At 43.8% G+C, this 22,426-nt stretch overlaps 1 protein-coding gene across 6 annotated transcripts in view; it reads right to left on the bottom strand.

Moving 5' to 3' along the window:
* Positions 1-22,426, bottom strand: part of PTPRG (protein tyrosine phosphatase receptor type G) — a 1,220,925-nt gene that overhangs the window by 155,163 nt on the left and 1,043,336 nt on the right. For all 6 annotated transcript variants that reach the window (XM_078661520.1, XM_078661521.1, XM_078661522.1 and 3 more), the window contains 2 exons: positions 7,855-7,998; positions 2,423-2,516 (listed from right to left, as the gene is read on the bottom strand). In XM_078661520.1, the coding sequence (XP_078517646.1) occupies positions 2,423-2,516; positions 7,855-7,998 (238 nt within the window). The remainder of the gene's footprint in view (positions 1-2,422; positions 2,517-7,854; positions 7,999-22,426) is intronic.

The raw sequence follows: 22,426 nt of genomic DNA, 5'->3' as shown, positions 1-22,426 counted from the left end.
GGAGGACCCTTCGGCACAGCAGGCCGCGGAGGAGGCGTAGACGGCTTCATCGGAGTATCCACCCCGGAATGCGCCAGTCCCGGCGAGCCATCACCTCTACCAGAGAGTGGGGAGCCCCCCACAGTCCTGGGCCTGTCCTTAGGACCTACAGACGCTGAAGACCGGTGTCCAGACGACGACCGATGTCCCCTCGACGTCGAACGGTCCTTCGGCGTCGACCGAATCACACTCCTCGACGTCGAACCGTGTCTACGTCTCGACGTCGACCCCGACCAGATCGACGAGCCACGAAACCTCGACGACGGGCGATGGTGCCTCGACGGCGACCTCGACCTCTTCGCCGGTCTCGACGTCGACTTCCTGGATCGCTTCGACGGCGACCCTTTGGATCTCCTCGACGTCGACCTCTCCGACCTTCTCGACGTCGATCTTCTCGACCGTCTCGACGTCGGCCTTTCGGAATGCTTCGACGTCGACCTCTTCGGCGCCGGAGATGCCTTTTGTCTCGACGGCGACCTTGACGACGAGGATCCCCTCGACGACGATGTCCTCGACGGCGAACGGCGGTGTCGCCTCGACGGCGAGCGCCGACGCCGGGCCCTCCGATGTCGATCACTCGACGCCGACAGCGACGACGAGGATATCGACACCGGCTTCGACGGCGGCCGGAACACGTTCCTCGACGTCGACGGGCGACGTTTTCTCGACCCAGAGCCCTGGGGAGACCTGGAACTGGCCGTTGACCGTCCCCTCGACGTCGTGGTCAGCGCAACTGACCCAGACGGAGACCTTGGGCGCGGGCTGGTCTTCCTGCCCCTGGGGAGCCCCCCAGAGGCCTCAGCATGGGTAGAAGGAGCCCCTCCTGACCCACCTCGTGCCTTCAGCTTCCTCTCCTCAAGCCCCTGAAGCCTGATCTTCTTCCTCTCCTTCAGGGTCCTTCCAGAGAAGCTTCTGCAGATCCTACACTCCTCAGGGATGTGGGAAGAGGGAAGGCAGAGAATACAGACCTCATGGGAGTCTGTCTTGGCCTTCTTTCTTGAGCACTCAGGGCACTTGTCGAATAATGCAGGCATTATTGGACAAAAAAGAGTGCAGAAACACAGAAAGAAAGTCACCAGAGTACTTTAAAAGTACCAAAAATCGAAATCAGTGTAAAACACCAACAAAAACCCTTGAAAGGGAGAGCTCAATGCTCCAGGGTCCTGCTTGCAGGAGCCGGAAAAAAGAACTGAGGCTAAGTTGGACCTGCTATGCATTCTGGGATACTGAGAGAAGGTTCTGGAAGGTTCTCTTAAAGGCACAGTATCCTAATTAAGCCACATAATGGCAGCCTATGGGGCTTGTCTGTCCAGGTTCTTCTCTCTATCATTCCTGAGGGATTTTGCTGTTAAGCAAGGGAAATCTGTACAGGCTTTGCTGTTTTGTGGATTTTATGGTGGAAATTTCTAGTTGAAGTACTGGACAGTGTAGCCTTTTGGCTGCATTATCTGTCTTTAAATTCTCTCTTAAGTGTCTATGCATTTTCTGCATTTTTTGACACTGTAAGAGATTATTTTTGATTGCTCCGGGGTCCACGCACATGGGCGGGACTATTCACTAGATTATGACTATACACAGAGATCCCCTACTACAGAACTTAATTTACCCACTTCAGAGACACCTTATGTTGATTTCCCTACATTCTGAAATCCATCTCTAAAATATTTTACATTTATAGCGGAGATACGTTTTCTTCCTTGCCATGATAGACAGAGAACCTCCGATGGTAGGTAGGGATGGCAAATTCATTGAGTAAACCTCTTATTTAATCAATGGCTTTGCCTAATCATTTACTTTCCGATTCCTAGTACTACTGATTTCCAGTTTTTAACCAAGGTTTTCAACTACCTGTTATGGTTTTAGTCATGATCAACTCAGCTAAGCGGTTAAGCCTCCAGCCACCTACTTTCAGGCTTCTCGTTGCAGGTTTAGTACTTAATTGTCTCCATCATCATGTTCTTACCAAAAGCCCAAATATTCAAGAGTGTATATATGGTGACATTATCATTCGCCTCCTCGTAGGACCTCTTGTTTAGCCATTTTACAAGCATATTTATTGGTTGTCCCATTCCTGTTCTTCTGGAGAAGTGGCCTTCAAAACTGAAGGCAGTGCCCCAATGGTCAGAACCCCACCTCTGATGTATAAACTGTGAATTCCCTGGGTTTATCTATTAATTATAACTCACAATATCATTACTTTCGTTATGCAGACCACAACTATTTAATCTCTAGGAGACAGACTGATATGATAATAATGAGAACCTTTACCAGTATGGCATCTTTAAAATTACACCAGCTACCATGGTCTGCTCCTCACAGGGCCTTCCGATATGACAAAAAGATAATAAGTAGAAACATTCAGAAGAAAAACATTTGATCTTACATGGCACAACCGATGAGTTCCTGTTCTTTTCTTTGTTGCACTCTTTCTGTGCACTGAAGCATTCGACATACCTTGCATTGCACTGCGTGACCAGCTAGTGGAAATAAAAAGAATGCCCAGTGGTTTGTTAAAAGTGTGAACTATACCAGACACTTCAGAAAGGAACAAAGATAGAATTAACGGAATCTAAGAATACATGTGGAAGAATAAAATGAACCAGACCTGAACTATTACTAAAAGTGGTATATCAATAGAGATGTGCACTTCAGAAACACATGTAGAGTCCATCTTAAAATCTTAAATGACTCCTGCAACTAAACAGAATTCTTCTCAAAATGTATCATGATTGTAGTACTGCGTGATTACTGCACAATGTTTTGGTTATCCATTCAGGGTCAACAGGAACACATGATTGAAAGGATACCTGTAGCATATCAAATGTAACTCAGGACATCAGAATGAGTGTCACAATGCGGAGTATGTAGTGGTGGTGTGCACAATGTCGGAAGAAAGATGCATGCGATGTGATGTCAGCAGTCCTAAAAGTGCTGGCATTTTCTGAATAAGAAGCTTACAAAGTTATAAATGCACCTAATCACCACTGAGGTGAACTCTTTTTGTAACAGCAAGGTCTTAAATACTAAGGTTACTTACCTGCCTTTGTTTTTTGCATAATTGTGCCTAACATTCCTAAATGTGGAGCCCCATTGTAAGTGGAGCACAATGGTTTTGCTTTGGAAATGACATATTCAAGAACAAAGAAACATCCTTTATATTACCCCACTGGATAGCGGTTGAGACTTGGATGAAATCGAATATTCCGTATGCAATGCAAAAAGGCATCTTGAGCAATAGAAGCTGATTTATCCAGAAGCTGACTCATCACAACATGAACAAGCATTAGGAATGCATTAGGGCTCGGTTTGTTTGAGTTTGAGATAATGGCATTGTATATGGTAATGTGCACTGACAGCTGCTGATGATTGTACCAATTGAAAGAGTGGCTGGTGTACTGTCAGCTGTTAGTGTGTGTTTAGTGAAAGTTGCACTGACATTGTTTATTGTGTGCGTGGGTGTTTAGCGGCACGGATGCATGGTGGGTTTTTTTTGTTGGTGAAAGCGTACATTGGTGGTTGTTGGTGTTTGTGCATGGTGAAAGCATTCATTGACGGCTGGGGGTGTGGTGTTGTGTGTGTTGTTTTCTGTGTACTGGTGAGTGTGTGGTGGTGAGTCTGTGGGGGTGAGCCTGGGGAGAAAGTGTGGTGGTGAGTGTGTTGTGGTGAGTGGTGACGAGTGTGTGGTGTTGAGAGAGTGAGGTGTGTGGTTTGTGTGTGTGCTATGTGTGTGTGGTGTGTGTGTGGTGTATGTGTGTGCTATGTGTGTGTGTGTGCTATGTGTGTGTGGTGTATGCGTGTGTGTATGGTATGTGTGTGTGGTGTATGTGTGTGTAGTGTTTTCTGCACACTCACACACTGCCCCTACACATTCACACACTGCTCACCCACACACTACCAATGTCACCCTGCATAGTCACACACTGTTTATACTGCACACTCACACAATGTGCACCCTGCACCCTTACGCACTGTCACTCTCAATCTGCACTCTGCACGCACTGTCCACTCTGCACTCTGCACGCACTGTCCACTCTGCACTCTGCACGCACTCTCCACTCTGCACTCTCCACTCTCCACTCTGAAACTGCACTCTGAAACTGCACTCTGAAACTGCACTCTGCATTCTCAATCTGCACTCTCAATCTGCACTCTCAATCTGCACTCTGCACTCTGAATCTGCACTCTCCACTCTGCACTCTGAATCTGCACTCACAATCTGCACTCTGCACTCACAATCTGGAATTAAAGCCTCCTGCTATACATATTCATGGAGGGGAGGGCGGACATCTGCACGCTGTGTCCCATCATAGAGGAATGTACCATGTAACATGGGCCGTACCAATGCAAGGGGGAGCTCCCTGGCTACCAGATCCGCACTTACATTGAGCTAATTAGCCCCATAGTAGTTACTATCGTGACACCCAGTTCCTTTTCTTTCGACCATGTCCGCGCGGAAGTCGCAATTGCGTCCTCAACAGTTGACATAAAGTCTGGAAAACTGCATTGTGGGAGCTGTAGTCTAGTCGCACTTCCATTAGACCGATTCCGCGGAAGGCAATGATCTGTAGTGGAAAATCCCCGGCCTAGACACGCTGCTCCCAAATCCTGTCTAACAGAGCTTGCCACAGCAGAGCGCCTCGATACGGTTTAGTGTAGGCGCTTGACAAACACATTAAACTCTACATTGGAGTGACTGTGCCACATTCTTTTGTACTGATAGGGAGTTTGCAGAGAGGCATCTCTCGTGCCTTTATATGACAGCCCACTCATCCCAGGTTAGCAGAGGGCACGACAAGGTCTTCAGTCCTTGCTAGGGCATGTGGACATTTTTATTTTATTCGTGTTTGCTGATTGGAAGAGAAGAACGCGCGCACACAATGGGCACGTGACGACTTTGTGGTGGTTGGTGACACACGGCCGGGTGGCTAGAAGCGCTGTTAGCTGCATGTGCCGCTTTACACAGACAACGGGATACACACTAACTAGTGCTTGTTTGGGAGAGTGCCAACAGCAGCACATGGTGGCTGCTATATTGCGCGTGAAATTCGATTTCCTTGCACACCCTGAAAATATTCGCGGGGTGTTCTGTACCTAGCATTCCCATCGAGTGCAGAAGGGAGGCGTCTGGGCTGAATTTGTATGAAACATCCGACAATGTTAGTGAGAAGTCCGGGGCTGCTTTAAATGACACTTCGCTGAGAGCTTCCTTTGGCCCTTCTTTTCTATTTTATTTTAAATGCACGGTGTTGTGTAAATAAAGTTGACCGTGTGTCTCCATCGCTGGACACGTAATTTACAGATGGGCGTTTCTTACAGAGGTAATTTTTAACTAAAATGCACATTTCTGCCGAGTGACCGCAAAGTCCAGATGTCCTTCATATGCCCTTGTAAAAGCTTCACTTTAATCAACTTGTAAATGTCCACGGATAAATAAAAAAATAGAAGAATAAAGAAACATTTACGTTTATAAACACCATATTTGCTGGTTTCTCGCACGCGCCCGCAAAACTCACTGCTGAATGGTGAACGCGCCCCGGCCATCTGGATTCACTTACCGAGGCACCCTGACAGCTCCTAATTGATATTTATGGACTGCCGCGCTCGTAACCGCAGACAAAATGCAGGAAATGCCCAACTGGAAATATATATGGCCTATTGCGTTAAGGGTATTACAAACACGGCACCGCAAGGACCAATCACCATAAAGATGGTAACATAAAGCACTGAAAATGCTCGCGCACTGAGGAATTTTTCAAGCACGATCCAGAAACCCCTTAACAATACGGCTCGCAGCTCCGCCCCACTTCTGACAAAGTGGTGACGTCGCCGAGCCCTAAAAAGGAACGTCAGATCAAGTAAGGGTCTAAAAACCCACTCAAAGGTATGCTGACACCTAAATAACATGAGGGTATTCCTAGATATTCTGGGTTCCAAGCTCTGCAATGATCTCAACCACATTCAAACATTTCACTGCTAACTCTCCCATCAGGATGCATCAACCATATATTTCCCTAGCAAGGATCCCAACCCCCTGGTGTATATCTTGCTGTGACTTACCAACTAATTGATCTTAAAGATTCTATGTATGATCCAGAGTCAGACCCACCATATCTATGGTACAGCAACAGGTGTAAATCTATATCTAAGTATTAATGTGACAAAATCCATAACATACCTGCAAAATGTCCCATTTGTCACCGTGTAAGACCACGTAAATGAACACAACAGATCGGGTGAGTGAAAACACCTTAATGCTTTGGTTGCTACCTGGTGCTAAACGGTTAAGATTAAAAAAATGTCAGTCCCAGAACAGTCTGCTCTATTATACAAAAAAACACATTGGCCTTACAGACAGCATCACATTTGTGACCAGAGATCTTTTTCTCAACTTTTGTTCTTCAAGGACCAGCTGGGAGAGACCCAAATACCAAGGAGTGAAATGATTTCCTTTAAAAATGTAAATTGTTGTCATTCACAGATAGCTTGACCCATTCTATTAGGTTCATATTTCCCTTCATGTTATCTCACATTTCAAGAGCTTTACAGTAGATACCATCACCTGCCTCCCTTAACAAACACCATGGATTCAAGGTATGCCAGATTCATCTAGAGAACTGTAGCAATAAGTAGGAATGTTAGGAGATGCATACCATGATCAATGAATGAAGATTCCATGATTACTTCAACTACTCTCTATGTTTCCCTTGCATACACAAATATTAATTATTTCTGCATTTAATGTTTTAAGAAAATGTGCAGTAATGTATATACTGGATTAGTGCTCTTCTGTTTTTAGCCAAGACACCCTTCCTTTTGCTGCTGTATATTTAAATATTGTATGCCAGATGTGGGCTGAATAGATAAATACCCCAAAGCAAGCTACTGGATTTGCTTTACCAGATAAACAACTTTTCATGGAAAGGTCTACACTGTCACTTGCATCTGCCTAGTCATGGTAAGAACTCTCACTATTACTACATCTAGTCTATTTGTGGACTGAGAAATGAGGACATGATGCAGATTCTCACAGAATTGTAATGTTCCACTGTGTCATGCATGATCAAATCTTATCAGATTCCAAGTATATTTAATTTTACAATCTCATTACAAAAAATGTATATACAAAGTAAAACACATTAATTTCGTTGTTGCACTGCTTATCTCTTAATAAATTTTATGTAAGAGTTAAACTTACATTGAAAGTGTGTCCATCACTCACCATTCATAGTGGGATGAGATTTAAATACAAAATATTTCACTACACCCCTGGCCCCAACCCAAGCCATCAAAAGGACCTTTAACCTCATTTCCTTGCAGCCAACATTCCTTTAAAAAAAAGGCATTTATAGGTTGCAAATAATTGGAACTGTCTGGCATTCTGAGGGAGGAAAGTTCCTACTTTATCAACATCTTCTATAAAGGTTTTTAGCTATACAAATCGATTAAGTTGAAAATGTAGACGTTGCAAATGAACCTCAAACCACTGTATGATGCATCTTTAGTTGTAAATGTATAGAAAAAAGTTGTTTGCTGACGTAATAACCTACATAGTAGCTTATGAATACAATGAATATTAAAAAAAATTACATGCTATGTTTTTTGTAGTTTTTTAATTAAATAGTACTACATACTCGAATTTTAAGAAATGGCGTTATCAAAACAATAATTGATTACACATTTAAAGTATAAATGCATATTTAATTAGTATTGTGTTGTTGTATAGCACAAGCTCTCAAAAAAACAAATAAATGTTGCAAATAAATCACATGTTTTTCAATGGGGTACAGCGGAGAATGATACAATGGCAAACAGTACCTTGAACTGCTTCTCTAATCTGGTCTTTCCCATTACAGGTGTGAGTATATTATTCACATAACTATGTAGCTGGTTGGCAGACACTTCAGTCTCCTTCCCAAGAATGGCTTCCAACAAGGCATCATGAATGAAAACATACTGTTCCTAAAGAGACAGAAATAAAGACGCATTTATATTTATACCACTGATGTAAACAATAACATTATTATTCAAACCTATATAATCATCTTTAGTTGTGCTCTTAGATTGGCAGATTTTTATACTTGTATCCCATTACACAAAGTTATACGATGTTAAACTTATTTAAAAGCCTATATTTGAAACAAAATAGACCAAACACACCGGACAGTTAATGACATGCTCACTAATTTGTGCAACATTTTCATTAAAGGGCACTAACGAATGCGCTCCTGTTGACATTTGTTCATGTGTAGTTTTAAGAAATGACAGTCTGACTGAAATTCGGAACAGAACACAGCAATTCTATGGGGCATGTGAAAAAGTACTTGATCCTTTCTGCAGGCTGGATTGGTTCCAGAGCTGGGAGCAGAGGTTATTCCATGTTTGTGAACATTACATGTAAATGGTTTTATCTCCATACTTTTTTGAACTGAAAGATTTTTGAGATATCGGATTAACTTACCTTGATCACTTCAGGTCTGAAATTAGGTGAAATGTTCTGAATTTATTCAGGGTTCATGACCCTGTAAACTTTAACAATGACGCACAGCAGCCCAGTGTCCTTTTACGGATTTTGGGGGCCCCAGGCAAAGAATTTGGGGGCCCTTTGCCCACAACTTTTTTACATTTTATTACCCATTTAATGCCAAGATGATGCTAAACAATACTAAATTATATGCTACGTTTGATCAAGATCATACAAAAACTGTGAAAATATGGTTTGCAAAGAACCCAAAAATCCTTAAAATGACACTGGCTTTAAGAAAAATAGTTAGAAGTAACAATAGGCTGAACTGTTTAGATAGAGAAGAAGAATTGTCAGCGGCCAAATAGAGAGAAAGTTTAGTTTCCCAGGAGGCCATGTGTAAGGTGGGGGCCTTGGGTATTTGCCCGCTTTGCCGATGCTGTAAAACGACTGTAAAACAAATGAATTTGATGCTTTCATTTACTAGGAGGCTGAGTAGTTCAATTGGCCTCAGCTAATAGGAGGCCTGATTTCTTGCAGTTGAGATAAACTTTGTTGCTTTAATTTTGTAACCTCCAGAACTTCTCTATTCCTCTCTGCGATCCACCAGCATAGATTGTATCTCAGTCATCAAGATATGACAGAACCAGGAACTTGCTCAGCTTAATCCAGTGACTCATATAGAGTAGCAGAGTTACCTTTTCAGTGCAATGAGTTAGTGATTCGTGTTGTAAATGAAAGTTGACATTTTGTGTTTAAAAGAGAACTTGCTGAGATTGTTAACTTTCTTGGCTGGTGAAGGATTTATAACCTATCTCTTCTGCTGTACTTATCCTTGCAGTATAGCACTAATGCTAGAGGTAGCAGAGACGCCACTGTAGAAACATAGCAGTCACTCTGAACCCTTCATGAAGTCCATCCAAGGCTATGTTCTGGTCTATTTTGTCAAACAATGAAGACCTCAACGAGGATGAGGGTATTTTACTGCCTATGATCAAGTAAAGTATGTTCTCTCTAATGCCAGTCAGGCAAAGTTGACTGAGTGAATGAGACAGCAGCCTATATGGGTGCAGCTGGATATGAACAGTGACTCTTTCCTGAATAGGTCAATTGCAGGTAAAAAGAGGGGCCACGCAATGCACAAAGAAAAGAAGGGGAAAGATTGTTATCTGCCTACAGAAAATCTTCAAATTAAAATAAGAACAGTTGCAGCAGCTATTGTTCATAAACAGAGCATAGAAAAGGAAATGGCTGAAGGACAGGGGCAGCAGTACAGTAAATGACGGAAGGAAAGACCAGTGCAGAGGAAAAGAGTATAGGGAATTGAGATAGCGGGCAGGAGAGTGACAGAATTAAATAAGGAAGACAAAAGTGCAGAGAACCAAGGTACTAGACTATAGCAGGCTAGAGGCTATGGGAACTGCAGTGTTAAAGAGACTAGTCACTAAAGGCATAACCAACGCAATAGGAAAGCTAGCAAAGAATTCAAAAGCAAAGGACACTGAGGTGAAGTAAAAGGATCCGACTGTACAATTCAGAAAATGCAGCGGTCACTGAAGTTCAGCACAGACACACTGCAACAGGAGCACTGGAGACAAAGCAATAAAGGACCCTGAAGTGAAGAACACATGCTATAAAATGTGGCAGACTTGTGTTAGAAATTTGGTCTCTAATTGTCAGATGTATGCATCCTGTCCAAGTAGGGACCAGAATCCTAGTCAGCGTAAGATAGAAACACACTAGAAGATAACATGTGCTCACCCTCTGGTAGCTTGGCATAGAACAGTCAGGCCTTTCTAAATAGGCAATGTGTAATGTATTTGTGCAACACACACACACACCCACAGTAATACAATCAAAACACAACAAAATTAATCCACACAGGTTTAGAAAAGAAGACAATTCTATTAGTAAAAAGCAGACAATTCAATGAGTAAAACAAGAACAAAACTACAAAAATTCAATAAGTAGAAACAGAGTTATACATTTTTAAACATTAAATCAAAATCTTGCACTTAGATTCGAATAGAGCTTAGGGTTTACTTGCAAGTCGCGCTGTACAAGGCTAAATCCATAGTTTAGGCTGACCACAATGGAGGGCATGACAGCTACAGGACTCACGCAGGTCCAGCTAAAAAGAGTACCTTAAAAGGATCAAAGCGGCGACGTCAAAGACTGGATACGTTGGTTTCGAACCACACAGGCAATGAAGAACCCCTTTAAGATGCAAGCACTGCGTCGAGCCACGCAGTTCATCGAATCAATGTCGGCCGGCTCCTGTGTCAGCACTGAAGGGCAATACTTTGGTTCCGATTGGCGCAAAGTCATCACTGCATTGATTTTTATGGTTCTGGACAGCAAAAAATCACCTTTCAAGGGACAAGACTTGGATTGGCACGACTTGGCAGGACAGCACTCAAATGACAGAGTCCAAGTGCTGTTGCGGAGTTGAAGGAAATCATTCATTGCCCTGAGACCTGAAAAATGGGGCAAGACAGCAAGCCCTTGTGGTCACTCTGGGTTCAAGTGAGATGGTTCCAGGTCTTATCCTAAGCAGGGCAGAGCTCAGCAGGCATAAGGGCAGTACAGCAAAACAGAAAAGTCGTTCTTCCAGGGCAGCAGTCAAGCAGAGTGGCAATCCTTGTAGCACAGCAGTCTTGCTCCTGGCAGAGTTCTTCACAGGTCAAGTAGTATACTGTCTTGGTATGGTCTCAGCCCCAGTACTTACACCAAGAGGTTCCTTTAAACTGGAGGTGACTTCAAACCAAGCCATTATAGTGCGCAGGTCACCATTCACCCCAGACCTGTCTCAATAGGGGGGTAATCAGCCCCTTGAGTGGGAAATAGGATACTGTCTATTCAGGTGTGTCCGCTCCCCTTCTCTCTTCTTGCCCATTAAGAGCTAGCAGAATGCAAATTAATGCAACTGAGTTCACCGTCAGACCCACCCTTTCTGTTACTGGCAAAAGGGAATACACAAAAGATAGCTGTCACCCACCCCAGACGTGTATTGGAGACTGGGTGTAAGGCACACAGAGCAGTAACAGCAGAGAAATGGCCACTTTCAATGGTTCTTTTTGCATTTGTTACCACCAGTGGGACGGGTATGCCCAGACGTGGTTCCCGTGCTCTCCATGCCAATGGAGTCAAGCTAGCCTGGCTGATGAGTGGTGTTGCTCTGAAACCAGTCCCAGTATGTTTTTTTTCTGGTCCAGTGAAGACCGTGACTGGCAGTTCAAGCTGGACTTTTCCCATGAGGAGCAGGGTCAAGACTGATTTGCATATGGCTGGGTTCAAACTGGAATGGCATGGGGAACAAGCAAATGGGGGATTTAGGCCCAAATCTCTGAACTGGGGTGGATGTCTGACATTGTTCAGCATTCTGCACATCAATTGTTCTTTTGGCACGTTCTAAAAATTGCATTTCTAAAATAGTAATGTTAAATTAAACTTTACAATTAAAAGAAGATTTATCATTACCATTCCAAAGCTATGAAACATAATGGTGCTACTCCTTTCTAATCCGGAATTACAGCTTAAAGTGTATTAAGGAATTCCCAATTTTAGCCTTCGAGGATTAGGCCTCACAGTAGTGAAAAATAAATTTAGCTGTTTGCCACTACCAGGACATGTAAAACTTAAAAGTACACGTCATACCGTTTTACTTACACAGTACCCTACCCTTATGGCTACCTACTGCCTACCTTAGGGGTGATTCATGGGTTATAAAAGGGGAGTTTAAGGCTCGGCAAATACTTTTAAATGCCAAATTGAAGTAGCAGTTAACTGCACACACAGGCCTTGCAATGGCAAGCCTGAGACAGTTTTGAAAGGCTACTTGTGTGGTTAGCACAATCAGTGCTGCAGGCCCACTAGTAGCATTTAGATTACAGGCCCTGGGTATATGATTTACCACTTTACAAGGCACTTATATGTAAACTAAATATGAGTATCATGTATACACCAATGTCACCATGTTTAAGGAAGAAACACATGCACTTTAGCACTGGTTAGCAGTGGTAAAGTGGTCAGAGTCCTAAGGCTAACAAGAAGATACAGCAAAAAGAGGTAGGCAGGAAATACGTTTGAGGGAAGACCACTCTAAGGATGGCAGGTTAACAAATCAACATGCAGAACAACTTCAAAAATAACGATGAATGGACACATTGATCAATGCACTAAATCATCACTTCAATCCTGCTGCTTATGATCCTTTGATGTTGACGGCCCCAAAACTGAGGATGATAATCTTCCTCTTTTTATTTTTCAGAAAGTAAAAGCATAGCAAGACACTCTGGCAATGGCAGACTTAAAATCAAAAATACGTGTAGTGCACTTTGATAACTTAAGTCTCACTGACAGGTACCCTGTAGGATTTGCAGTTCATGCCATCCAGCACAAAAAGTCCACAACTTTTAAGAGGCATTGGCACCAGCATGCAGAGGCATATGTATCTGAGTTTCTTGCTGGTCCATAGATGGCAACTGCTTATGATCAAGTGGAAGAGTGGTTACCATATCCAACTGGGCTTCATCAACCTTTGATCTTAAAGCAATTTTCTATTTGCATACCATGTGTTAATGGATGCAAATATTTTGAATTTTTATAGATACTCGTTTAAACTGGGAGAATGGCTTTTCAGTTTAGACAACCGCTACTCTGACCACCCAACACGGCTTCACTGGTGCATCACAGGAGCAAACCTGCTTGCTAACATCAGCTCCTGATACTTTTTTTTTTACCCCCCCCCCACAACACTTTCCGAGAAATCAATGAAACCAACTATGAAACCAACAATAACAGCACTTAAACATGTTTTCCTGACAAGGAAGCTTATTAAACACTCGTAATTGACTTTGCTGCCTTTGCTGTTTTGGAGCCCTGAATTGCCGCCTGTGCTACAGGAGTAGCAGAACCACCTTGACCCTGCGCTGCTGGATCAGCTAGGACGCCGGTAAACACCGCGTGGCCGCAGAGGAGGGTGAGGCGCTGGCCCCGGGACTGCGAGGACCAGCATACAACAGCTTCAGCTGGTCCTCTTCCCGCGAGAGCCGCGCCCCCTCACAGTGCCACGCCCCTACAATCCACCACATCTTAAAAGCGATCCTTGGAACGCGCATCGCGGGACGCGCGCGGGTCGGAGCCCGGGGCGAAGACCGGGCAAAGAGCGGGCCGTTTGAGGCCGTTCGAGAACGGGAGAGTCCGGTCCGGCCCACCCCCCTAAGCTCTATTTTTTCTGGACATCCAAACACAGGTATCTACCATTTCTCTGACCTCTCCTGAAAGTCAACAGTCGCCACATAAAGTTCTCCCCATAATTATTCATTGGAAAATGAATACGAGATCTAGCAAACAAAAAAAACTTTTTAAAAATGGGATAGGAGAAAAACTGCTAGGCCCAATGGACGATTTTCTCGCCAAAGCAAACACATTCATTGATCAAAGTATAAGTCTAATTGAGGGGAGAGTTTCAACCGAACTTGCAATCGCACGTCGATCCTCAATGGGACTATTAGCAACTGCAAGAACCCCAGATATACAGTCAGCGCCAACCCAAATCTCGGTGGCTGCAAACAGACTTAGCCTCCCAAACAATGTAGACCTTTCAGCCTCCCAAATCTCTGTAACTTTCACAGAAAGTGACCTAGAAAAAACCCCAGATATCTTCCCTGATCCAACCCCCGAAGAAGTAAGGCAAATGAGAGGGAGGCGGGAGGGAGCTATAAAGAAAAGGAATGCTAGGAAAAATCCAAACCACATTGAAAACACTAAAACGACCGACCACATAGTTTTGGTTGGTGACACAAACCCAGCAGTATTACCGCACCACTCTGCCCCCCCAACTAACAACGTAGTAATAATACACCAGCTACCACATGACCTTCAAGATACCTCTATTCCAAATCCCCCAAGCTCACAACAATTAGGCAAAGAAAAAGAATCAGCGAGACTAATCAAGGAGATTGCTTCCCTCCTAAACTCCTATATTCGCCCTTTAGAAACTAGACTTAGTAATATTGAGATTCAATTAACAAAAATGTCCGGTTCTTTTAAATCTACACCCCCACAACCCCTTCCAAAACCAGCCTCAAATCCTACGAGTACATTTCCTATACTTAAGAAACCCGCAACCCTACTTCCTCCGCAGACCACAAAACAATCCACAGTAAAACTCTCTACAGCACTAAACCCTCCCACTGCACAAAAACCGATCCCCAAGCCCCTGACTAATCCCTCACAAATTAATTCCCAATCTACACCAATAGTCAATACCCCAACCATAAACACACCTGCCTCCAAAACCCCTGCCACAACAAACACAAATCCACCAAAAACAAAAGGAGCCCCGAAAGGGACTACTGATCAAAGACCTACCTTAAACATGCCACCTGAGGCATGTCCACACGTGGTAGTTATGACGGGGGTCCCCGAACTTACAGGTGAGGGGACGGAACCCAATTGGTCATTGAAGAACAAAGTTCAGTACTGGCTGAATACAAACCGCCCCGTCCCGCCACCCTGGAAAAGCAGAATAGCTTCAGTCTGCAGGACCTCGTGGGTGGGCCATAGGAAAAAATCTATCCGGGGAGACTGCGTTGTAATTACGTTCGAGGACCCCAGTATAGCTGAGTACATCCGCTCCTGGGAATATAATAACACCACAGGTGGGATCGCCACAAGATCTTTGTCATACTTTTACCCAAAAAGATATAATAACAACAATTACATACGTGACACTGATAACATTTGGCGGAAACCAATCCCACAGCCGTGGGAGCTAGATGTCGCTGGTCCAAGACTACTCCCGCGACATAGTGATCCTGATAATTCCTGGAGGTCAGTAAACCAGAATCACCAGCAAAGAGAAGTCCCGTGGCAGATCATGGGCCCACAAAATAGACCTAGAAACTGGGAGCAGTGGGAGAGACCACCCCACCAACTATACGGACCCAACTATAGAGATTCCATCAACGGGCAAAACTGGTCAGGCATACCGACTATGAACCGGTTTAGCGGCCTGGAAATGGTCGATTGACCAATAATCAAATCCCCGGAGTCCCAACAAACAACTTTGGCCCCACCCATCTCCATTCCAGCCCCTCCACAAACGAAAATCTCAGCCGTAGATAACACATTCTCACAGCTTCCTGTGATCTTTTGGAATGTGGCGGGCCTCCGAAATAAAATAGAGGACGGTTCGGCCGCTGGTTTCTTGAAGGACGCCCAAATCATTTGCCTACAAGAAACCTGGGCAACGACGCCCCTACATCTTGAGGGTTACAGGACATTTACATCCCCCGCCCTTCCTAGCATTTCAGGTAGACCTAAAGGGGGACTGGTAACCTACCTAGCAAACACAATTTCTAACAAAGATCATCAAGGTAGACTTATTACCAAATTTCCAGATCCTCACCTTTATAATTGGGAAAAAACTTCTCATCACAATAATCAACCTATATAACAACCTAGAGGATGACAACTTCTTGAGCGTCCTTTCCCTAATTCAAGAAAAAATAACCGAACATTGGCACCCCAAACAGAAAACGGAAAATGCCCATATAATTTGGGGAGGAGATTTCAATCTACATCCCTGCCCCAATACTGACACCTGTGGAATGGTGGACGAATATGAGAACTCCTTGGTCCACTTGATCCATTCAGGAGTGGGGTTAGCCATGAACAAAATTCTTTCTGATCTGGATCTGCAAATTATAAACCCCATCCAACAGTCAAATAACAAACTAGAACCCACCTACAGAGGAAGGGGCCACGAGACCACCGTTGACTACGTTATAGTCTCAGAAGGCCTTAAAGATCAAATTAACAATTTTAAAATTTTGTAAAACAATCTCAGTGATCATTCAGCTCTAAGCCTAAACGTTCAAACAAACCAACCAAAAACACTGATGGCAACCATAGCAAATACTCTAACACAGAATAGGCTAGAACTGGGCAAAAATAACGGATATACCATAAAATGGGAAAAAGTGGATCCCAATATTCTCACAAAACGGCTAGTAGAATCTGCCTATAATAACATTTTGATCTGTCTTGATCCTTATGCGGAGCCGAACCAAATCCTGGAAAAATTCAACACAATAATAGAGCAAGTTAAAAAACTACTAACCAAAACACCTAAGCAAAATAAAACAAGCCCCATAGGTTGGCTCAACCGAGACTGTACCAAGGCACAGACCAATCTGAGGAAAGCTCTTGGCAACTCGAATAGAGACAAAACAAACATCCAAGCTCTTCGACGGGAGTATAATACTGCTAGAAAAGCAAGGAAAAAAGAACTGAAACAATCTCTGTGGAACGCTCTGCACAAGAGTGCACTTCTGAAAGATAGCCAGGCATTCTGGAAAATAGTTAAATCCCCCTTGCTAATGGACTCCAACGGCCCAAAAATAGACGTGGCCATCGACGAGGATTCGTGGGTGAACCACTTTTCAAAAATCTTCAAATTGACATCCATTAGTGAAGAACACCATCCTAACATCTACCCAGTAGTATATCCAATATCAATGGATGTTGATCTGCAGGATTTCGAAATGGCGCTATCTCTAAGCAAGAGTGGGAAAGCTCCCGGCCCTGACGGGGTTCCAGTCGACTTATTTAAACATCTTCCTGACCTCTGGGTACCAATACTCACAAGAGTCTGCATAGCAACAACGAAACTCGGCCTGTTAGAGTCATGGTCATCTTCCATCATGGTCCCAATATTCAAGAAGGGGGACCGACAAGACACCAAGTGCTACCGACCAATTTCGCTCCTCGACTCCTTGGGCAAGGTAGTCGGCAGAGTCCTTCTTGAAAAGTTACAGCAATGGGCAGAAGATAAAAACATCCTCTCGGACTTACAGTTTGGGTTCAGGGAGGGCTTTGGAACTGTTGAACAGGCCCTAAATCTAAGCTTGTTAACATCAAAATACTCCCATGCTAAACCTGGTTCCATCTATATGGTATATGTGGATTTGTCCTCCGCATTTGACTGTGTGTCGCACGCAAAGCTCTGGTCACTGCTGAGCGCAATGGGGGTAGACCCTCCTCTTTTAGACTATCTGAGGGAGCTTTACAGCGAAGCCACGGCGAGAGTGAGGTACGGGATAAAAGGAGAACTGACAGCACCATTTAGGGTAGAGCGGGGAGTGAGGCAAGGCTGTGTCCTGGCCCCCTTCCTCTTCTCTTTGTACACCAATGGCCTAGAAGAGACTATGTTGAGAGGGGGGAGGGACCTCCCTAGAGCAAAAGATCGCTTGATCCCCGCTCTGCTCTACGCGGACGATGCAGTCATTTTAGCACGTACCCCCATCGAACTGCAGAAATCTTTATCTAAATACGCAGACTTCATGGGTGCCCTGGACTTGCACATTAACGTCAAAAAAACGTTTGCCATGGTAGTCGGTGGATCAAGAAAAGCAACTAAGTCCATCTTTCTGAAAGATCAAAAAATTGAAAAGACCTCACAATATCCTTATCTAGGCATTATGATCGATGACGCCCTAAACTGGAAAGCGGCGGTTGAGGCCAGGAGACATCTCTTCAAACGAGCGATTATGGCGTTGATGAAATTCTCCAATAAGCTCGGACAAAGACCCCCAGCAGAACTGCTACAGATTTATGCTGCGAAATGCCAAGCCATCGCACTATATGGTGCAGGGATCTGGGGACATACACCCATCGGCTCTATACAAAAAGAGGAGAATATCTTCATCAGATTCCTTTTAGCAACTCCAAGAGGCACCTCCACCTATGCCTCACACATGGAACTCGGAATCCCATACATCGAAGATTTATTGAAAATCCAACCTCTTATACTCTGGAGGAGAGTTTGGTTGTCGGAAAAAAATAGCCTGACCAAAAGTATTCTACAGGACACTATGGATTTGGACCACGCTTACAAAATAGCCTGGCTCTCCTATGTAAGACATTTTTTTTCCGACTTGGGCCTACAAAAATATTACCACACGCCAGAAAATTTGAAAGAAATATCCAAAAAAGAGCTGAAACTAGTTGCACTGAGACATTTGGAATCCCTGAGACTGACCTCGATGATTGCGAAAAAATCTGTTACTCACGCAATTATGACACAGCAGTCCCTGAAAATTCAGTCATATTTGACTTTGGAGATTACAGCATATGAAAAGATGCTCCTAACAAGGTTCAGAATGAATCTCTTCTTCAGGCTAGTGACATTTCCCGAAAAAAATAACTGGAATACTCAGATGGATCCGTGCCCATGCGATGATCTTTCCCAACAATCCACCATGCACACAATACTGTTTTGCAAGTTTTTCTACTCCCACCGAAAAATCTGGCTAATCCCTTTACTAAAAAAATGGGGCCATAGACAATGCCGTCCAGCTATGCTGGCTCTTCAAACTTTGGACTCCGAATGTATTGTCTACCACGTACTGAATTTCCTAAAGTGTATTATGAGGCACAGAAATAATCTGTAAAACAGAGGACTAATTTGTATATCTTCTAACCGTTTGCATTCTTATTTTCTAATTGTACATTCAACTGTATTTTTTAAGCAAATCTTACTGTGAATTTTTTTATGCTATGATATCTTTTATGGTTTTGCAATGCTAAAAAACCGAATAAAGATTATTATTATTATTATTATTATTAAACACTGCACTGACATCAGGGAAGAAGGATGGGCAAGAAGAATCTGAAGAAAGATTATGTATCTACCAGAACTATCATTAGCATATGTAACTTTTATTCATGAAAGATGCATCTTTCTGCAGATTCATCACCTTACGAATAAGCCACTAGGTGATCCCACCCAGCAGATGTGAAAGAGAAGTGCCAACTAACCAAAGAATTTATGCAGCACAGCCCACTCAAAGTATTCATCACTATGTACTTGGGCAGTAAAGTTTTGCAAATGTATGTAGAGATGACAATTTGGCTACTCTGCAAGAGGCCAACCAAGGGAACGTCTGTGGTATGAACTGTGGGTGCAGTAGTGGCTTTAGCACACTGGTCATGAATGCCCTCTGAGGGGCCTTATTGGCAGATGTTAAAGCATAGGATTATCCAATGCCAAATTGATATATTTGGCCATCACCTTGCCATTCTTGGCTCTTGCAAAGCCCACCAAGAGGTTATGATTCACTTTGTCCTTCCAAGTACAGGCAATGGACTATGACACTGCATGCATATGATCCTGTCTATGCTGCCTCTCCGCTTCTTGATTATATAAGGGGGAGGAAAGAAAAGCGGGAAGAGTAATAGACTGGGCCACATGAAAGGCTATAACCACACAGGGCCTGTATGCAGAACCAGCCTGCCTAGGAAAAAAAAACTGAAAGGCAAACAAACTGAGGGGGGCAGAAGTTCTAAGATGCTACATGCAGAAATTATTCCAACTACCAATACTGTCTCCAAAAGATGATTAACTGGACAACAAAGCATCAGCTCAAAGGACATGCCTTCCAGAATGTCACCATAAGGTACGAATTCCACTCGGGAACAATGAACAAAGGGTGATGAAACTAGCTAGCAGCACTCAATATCTGCTCTGTGAATGTAGCTACAGAGTTTGGGGATTGCAATGAAGGCCCTGGCGATCCTGCTTAGACAGCATGTCCCCCTATGCCAGAGAGGAAATAGTGGCCTAGTGCTGATAGATCAGTGTACAGATCCTCCTTACCCAAACCAGGGAAATCAGAATCAGATATGTGTCATCATCATGCACCTTCTACAGGACTTCTGGTAGAATTGAAATTGCTAGTAATGCATAGAGCAGGCATCCACGGGGAAACATTCAGTGTTAAGCGGATGGCACGAAACAGAAGAATTGTACTGTTCTGGGTGGTGATGGAAAAGGTCAGTGATGGATGCCTCAATTTAGAAAAGATCATCTCTGTCTCTTCGAGCTGTATTTCCCAACTGTGGACTTCCATTGTGAAGAGGTGTGACAGAGCATCTGTTCTCAAGTTTAGAGACCTGATAGATGAGAAGCTGCTGGAAAAGCACTTTAGTCTACCTACTGCCAAAGTTGAATTGCCCCCTAATAAAGTCTAGGATTCCACCCCCCAGTCTATTCATATAATGAATGGTGGACCTGTAGCTCTAGCACATTTAGGTCCAGATGCTGCTCTAATGCAGGTCGAATGCCCCACACCATCGTGCCACCCAGAATGGTGCCTTAGAGTGAGGAGGCGTCTGTGAACATTGCAGCTTGTGCTTGCAGAGGGTTTCATGGATGACCTAATTTGAAACTGAGGGGGTTCATTCATCAGTGTAGACCCAGGTGAAACTAAAATAGCTGAATCTGAGCTAAGAGACTCCCTTGGTATTTGAGCCAATGACATCTCCTGCATAACTGGAGGGCCTACATTTGCCTTCTCGCATGCGGGACCAGCAGGATGTATGAGGCCAAGTAGACATAAGGATTAGGCGATATATATTTGAGCATGAATCTCAAAATCATATCCCTAAAATCCACAATCTTCTGAAGAGGAGAAAAGGCATCACACAGGTCCTTTTCACCATCACGCCTATGTCCGTCAAACTCTGCCTTGGAGTGAGAAGGAACTTTTGGGCATTGAAGATAAAGCCCCAGTCATCAAAGCATAGAAATACATAGCCTTCTGACCGTTTCTGTGAGGCTGGAACACCAGATGTGACTTTAATACAACAAAGAACCGACACCATCCAGAGTGGCAAGACTGTGAAGTCAGTGATGGGACCGCATGAAGAACTTTAGGTAATGCCTGCGAGCAGGGAGAGTTAGAAGTTGAAAATAGGTGTCCTATAGCTCCAGGGATAAGAACCAATATACTGTGTTCAAGGCCTACAGAGGAGCCTGGCTAAAGAACAGAATCTATAATCTAGTCAGACCAGATGAACAAGTTCAAAACATGAAGATCTAGAATGGGTCTTAGACCTCTGTCCTCCTTCAGGACAGAGTAGCAAAATCCAGTACTCATTTCTTTGCAGGAGCACCACTAATATGGCTGCTTTGATCAGCCGGACCAGGAACTCGGTCTCCAATATTGGGGTTTGGGCAGAGTTAAGGACAGGCTGGACATAGCACTTGTGCTTCAACTGGATGACTCAATTCTCCATTGTGACTGACTACCAATTGGTGAAAAGTGGAAGTCCTATCCAACACCAAAGGAAAATGGTGATGTAAGAAGAAGGGGGTGGGAATCAGAGAGGTTTTGAAGCAGCAAACATGTGGTATTTGATGAGTGATGCTGCCTGAGGTAAAAGCGTCTGGCCCGTGGCTTCAAACAATTTTGACTCCCTTCTGGAGGGAACGTAGTGAAGATGTTGGGGTTCAATTTGAAGAATGACGTCTGAACCAGTGGCATTCGGTGCAAGGACAAGATTATTGGGTCACCCAGATCAGATCTATTTTTTGGGGAATCTGACAACTATCTGTAGACTTTCTGAGCCGAAGAAGGGGGTCTTCCAAGGCTGCTAAGACTGGTTCTAGTACAGCCCTGTTCAATGGAAGCAGATTGCAAGATTTTCTTCAAATTGTTAGTGTTTGGTATCTTGGAAGGTCGAGTTTCTTCAAATTGCCTCCTTCTGGAGCGGTTTTCTAGACGATTGGAATTTCCTAAGTCAGAGTAAGAAATAGTAAGAAAATTGCCTGCCTCTTAGTGTAATCTTCTGCATGACCACATTCAAGCATAGTTATGGTATCGGAGACGATTCTTAATACCTCATTTATCCAGGCAAATGTCTGGACTGTACGAAAATAATATTCTATATGAGAAGTTCTTACTTTTTGGGGTGGTCTACAGGGCACCAGAACTGTCCTAAAGATGTTCAATGAAAGGCCTCCAAACACGCGAGGTAAGCAGAAGGTGTTGGAAATTCCAGATGAATCCTCTGTAGCACTGGTAAAGGCTGTCAGAAATCATAGACTGACAGTTTGCTGCATATGTTCATTGTCAC

This window comes from Lissotriton helveticus, chromosome 9, assembly GCF_964261635.1.
Source record: "Lissotriton helveticus chromosome 9, aLisHel1.1, whole genome shotgun sequence".
Taxonomy (NCBI): domain Eukaryota; kingdom Metazoa; phylum Chordata; class Amphibia; order Caudata; family Salamandridae; genus Lissotriton; species Lissotriton helveticus.
This window is presented reverse-complemented; position numbering and strand designations above follow the sequence as displayed.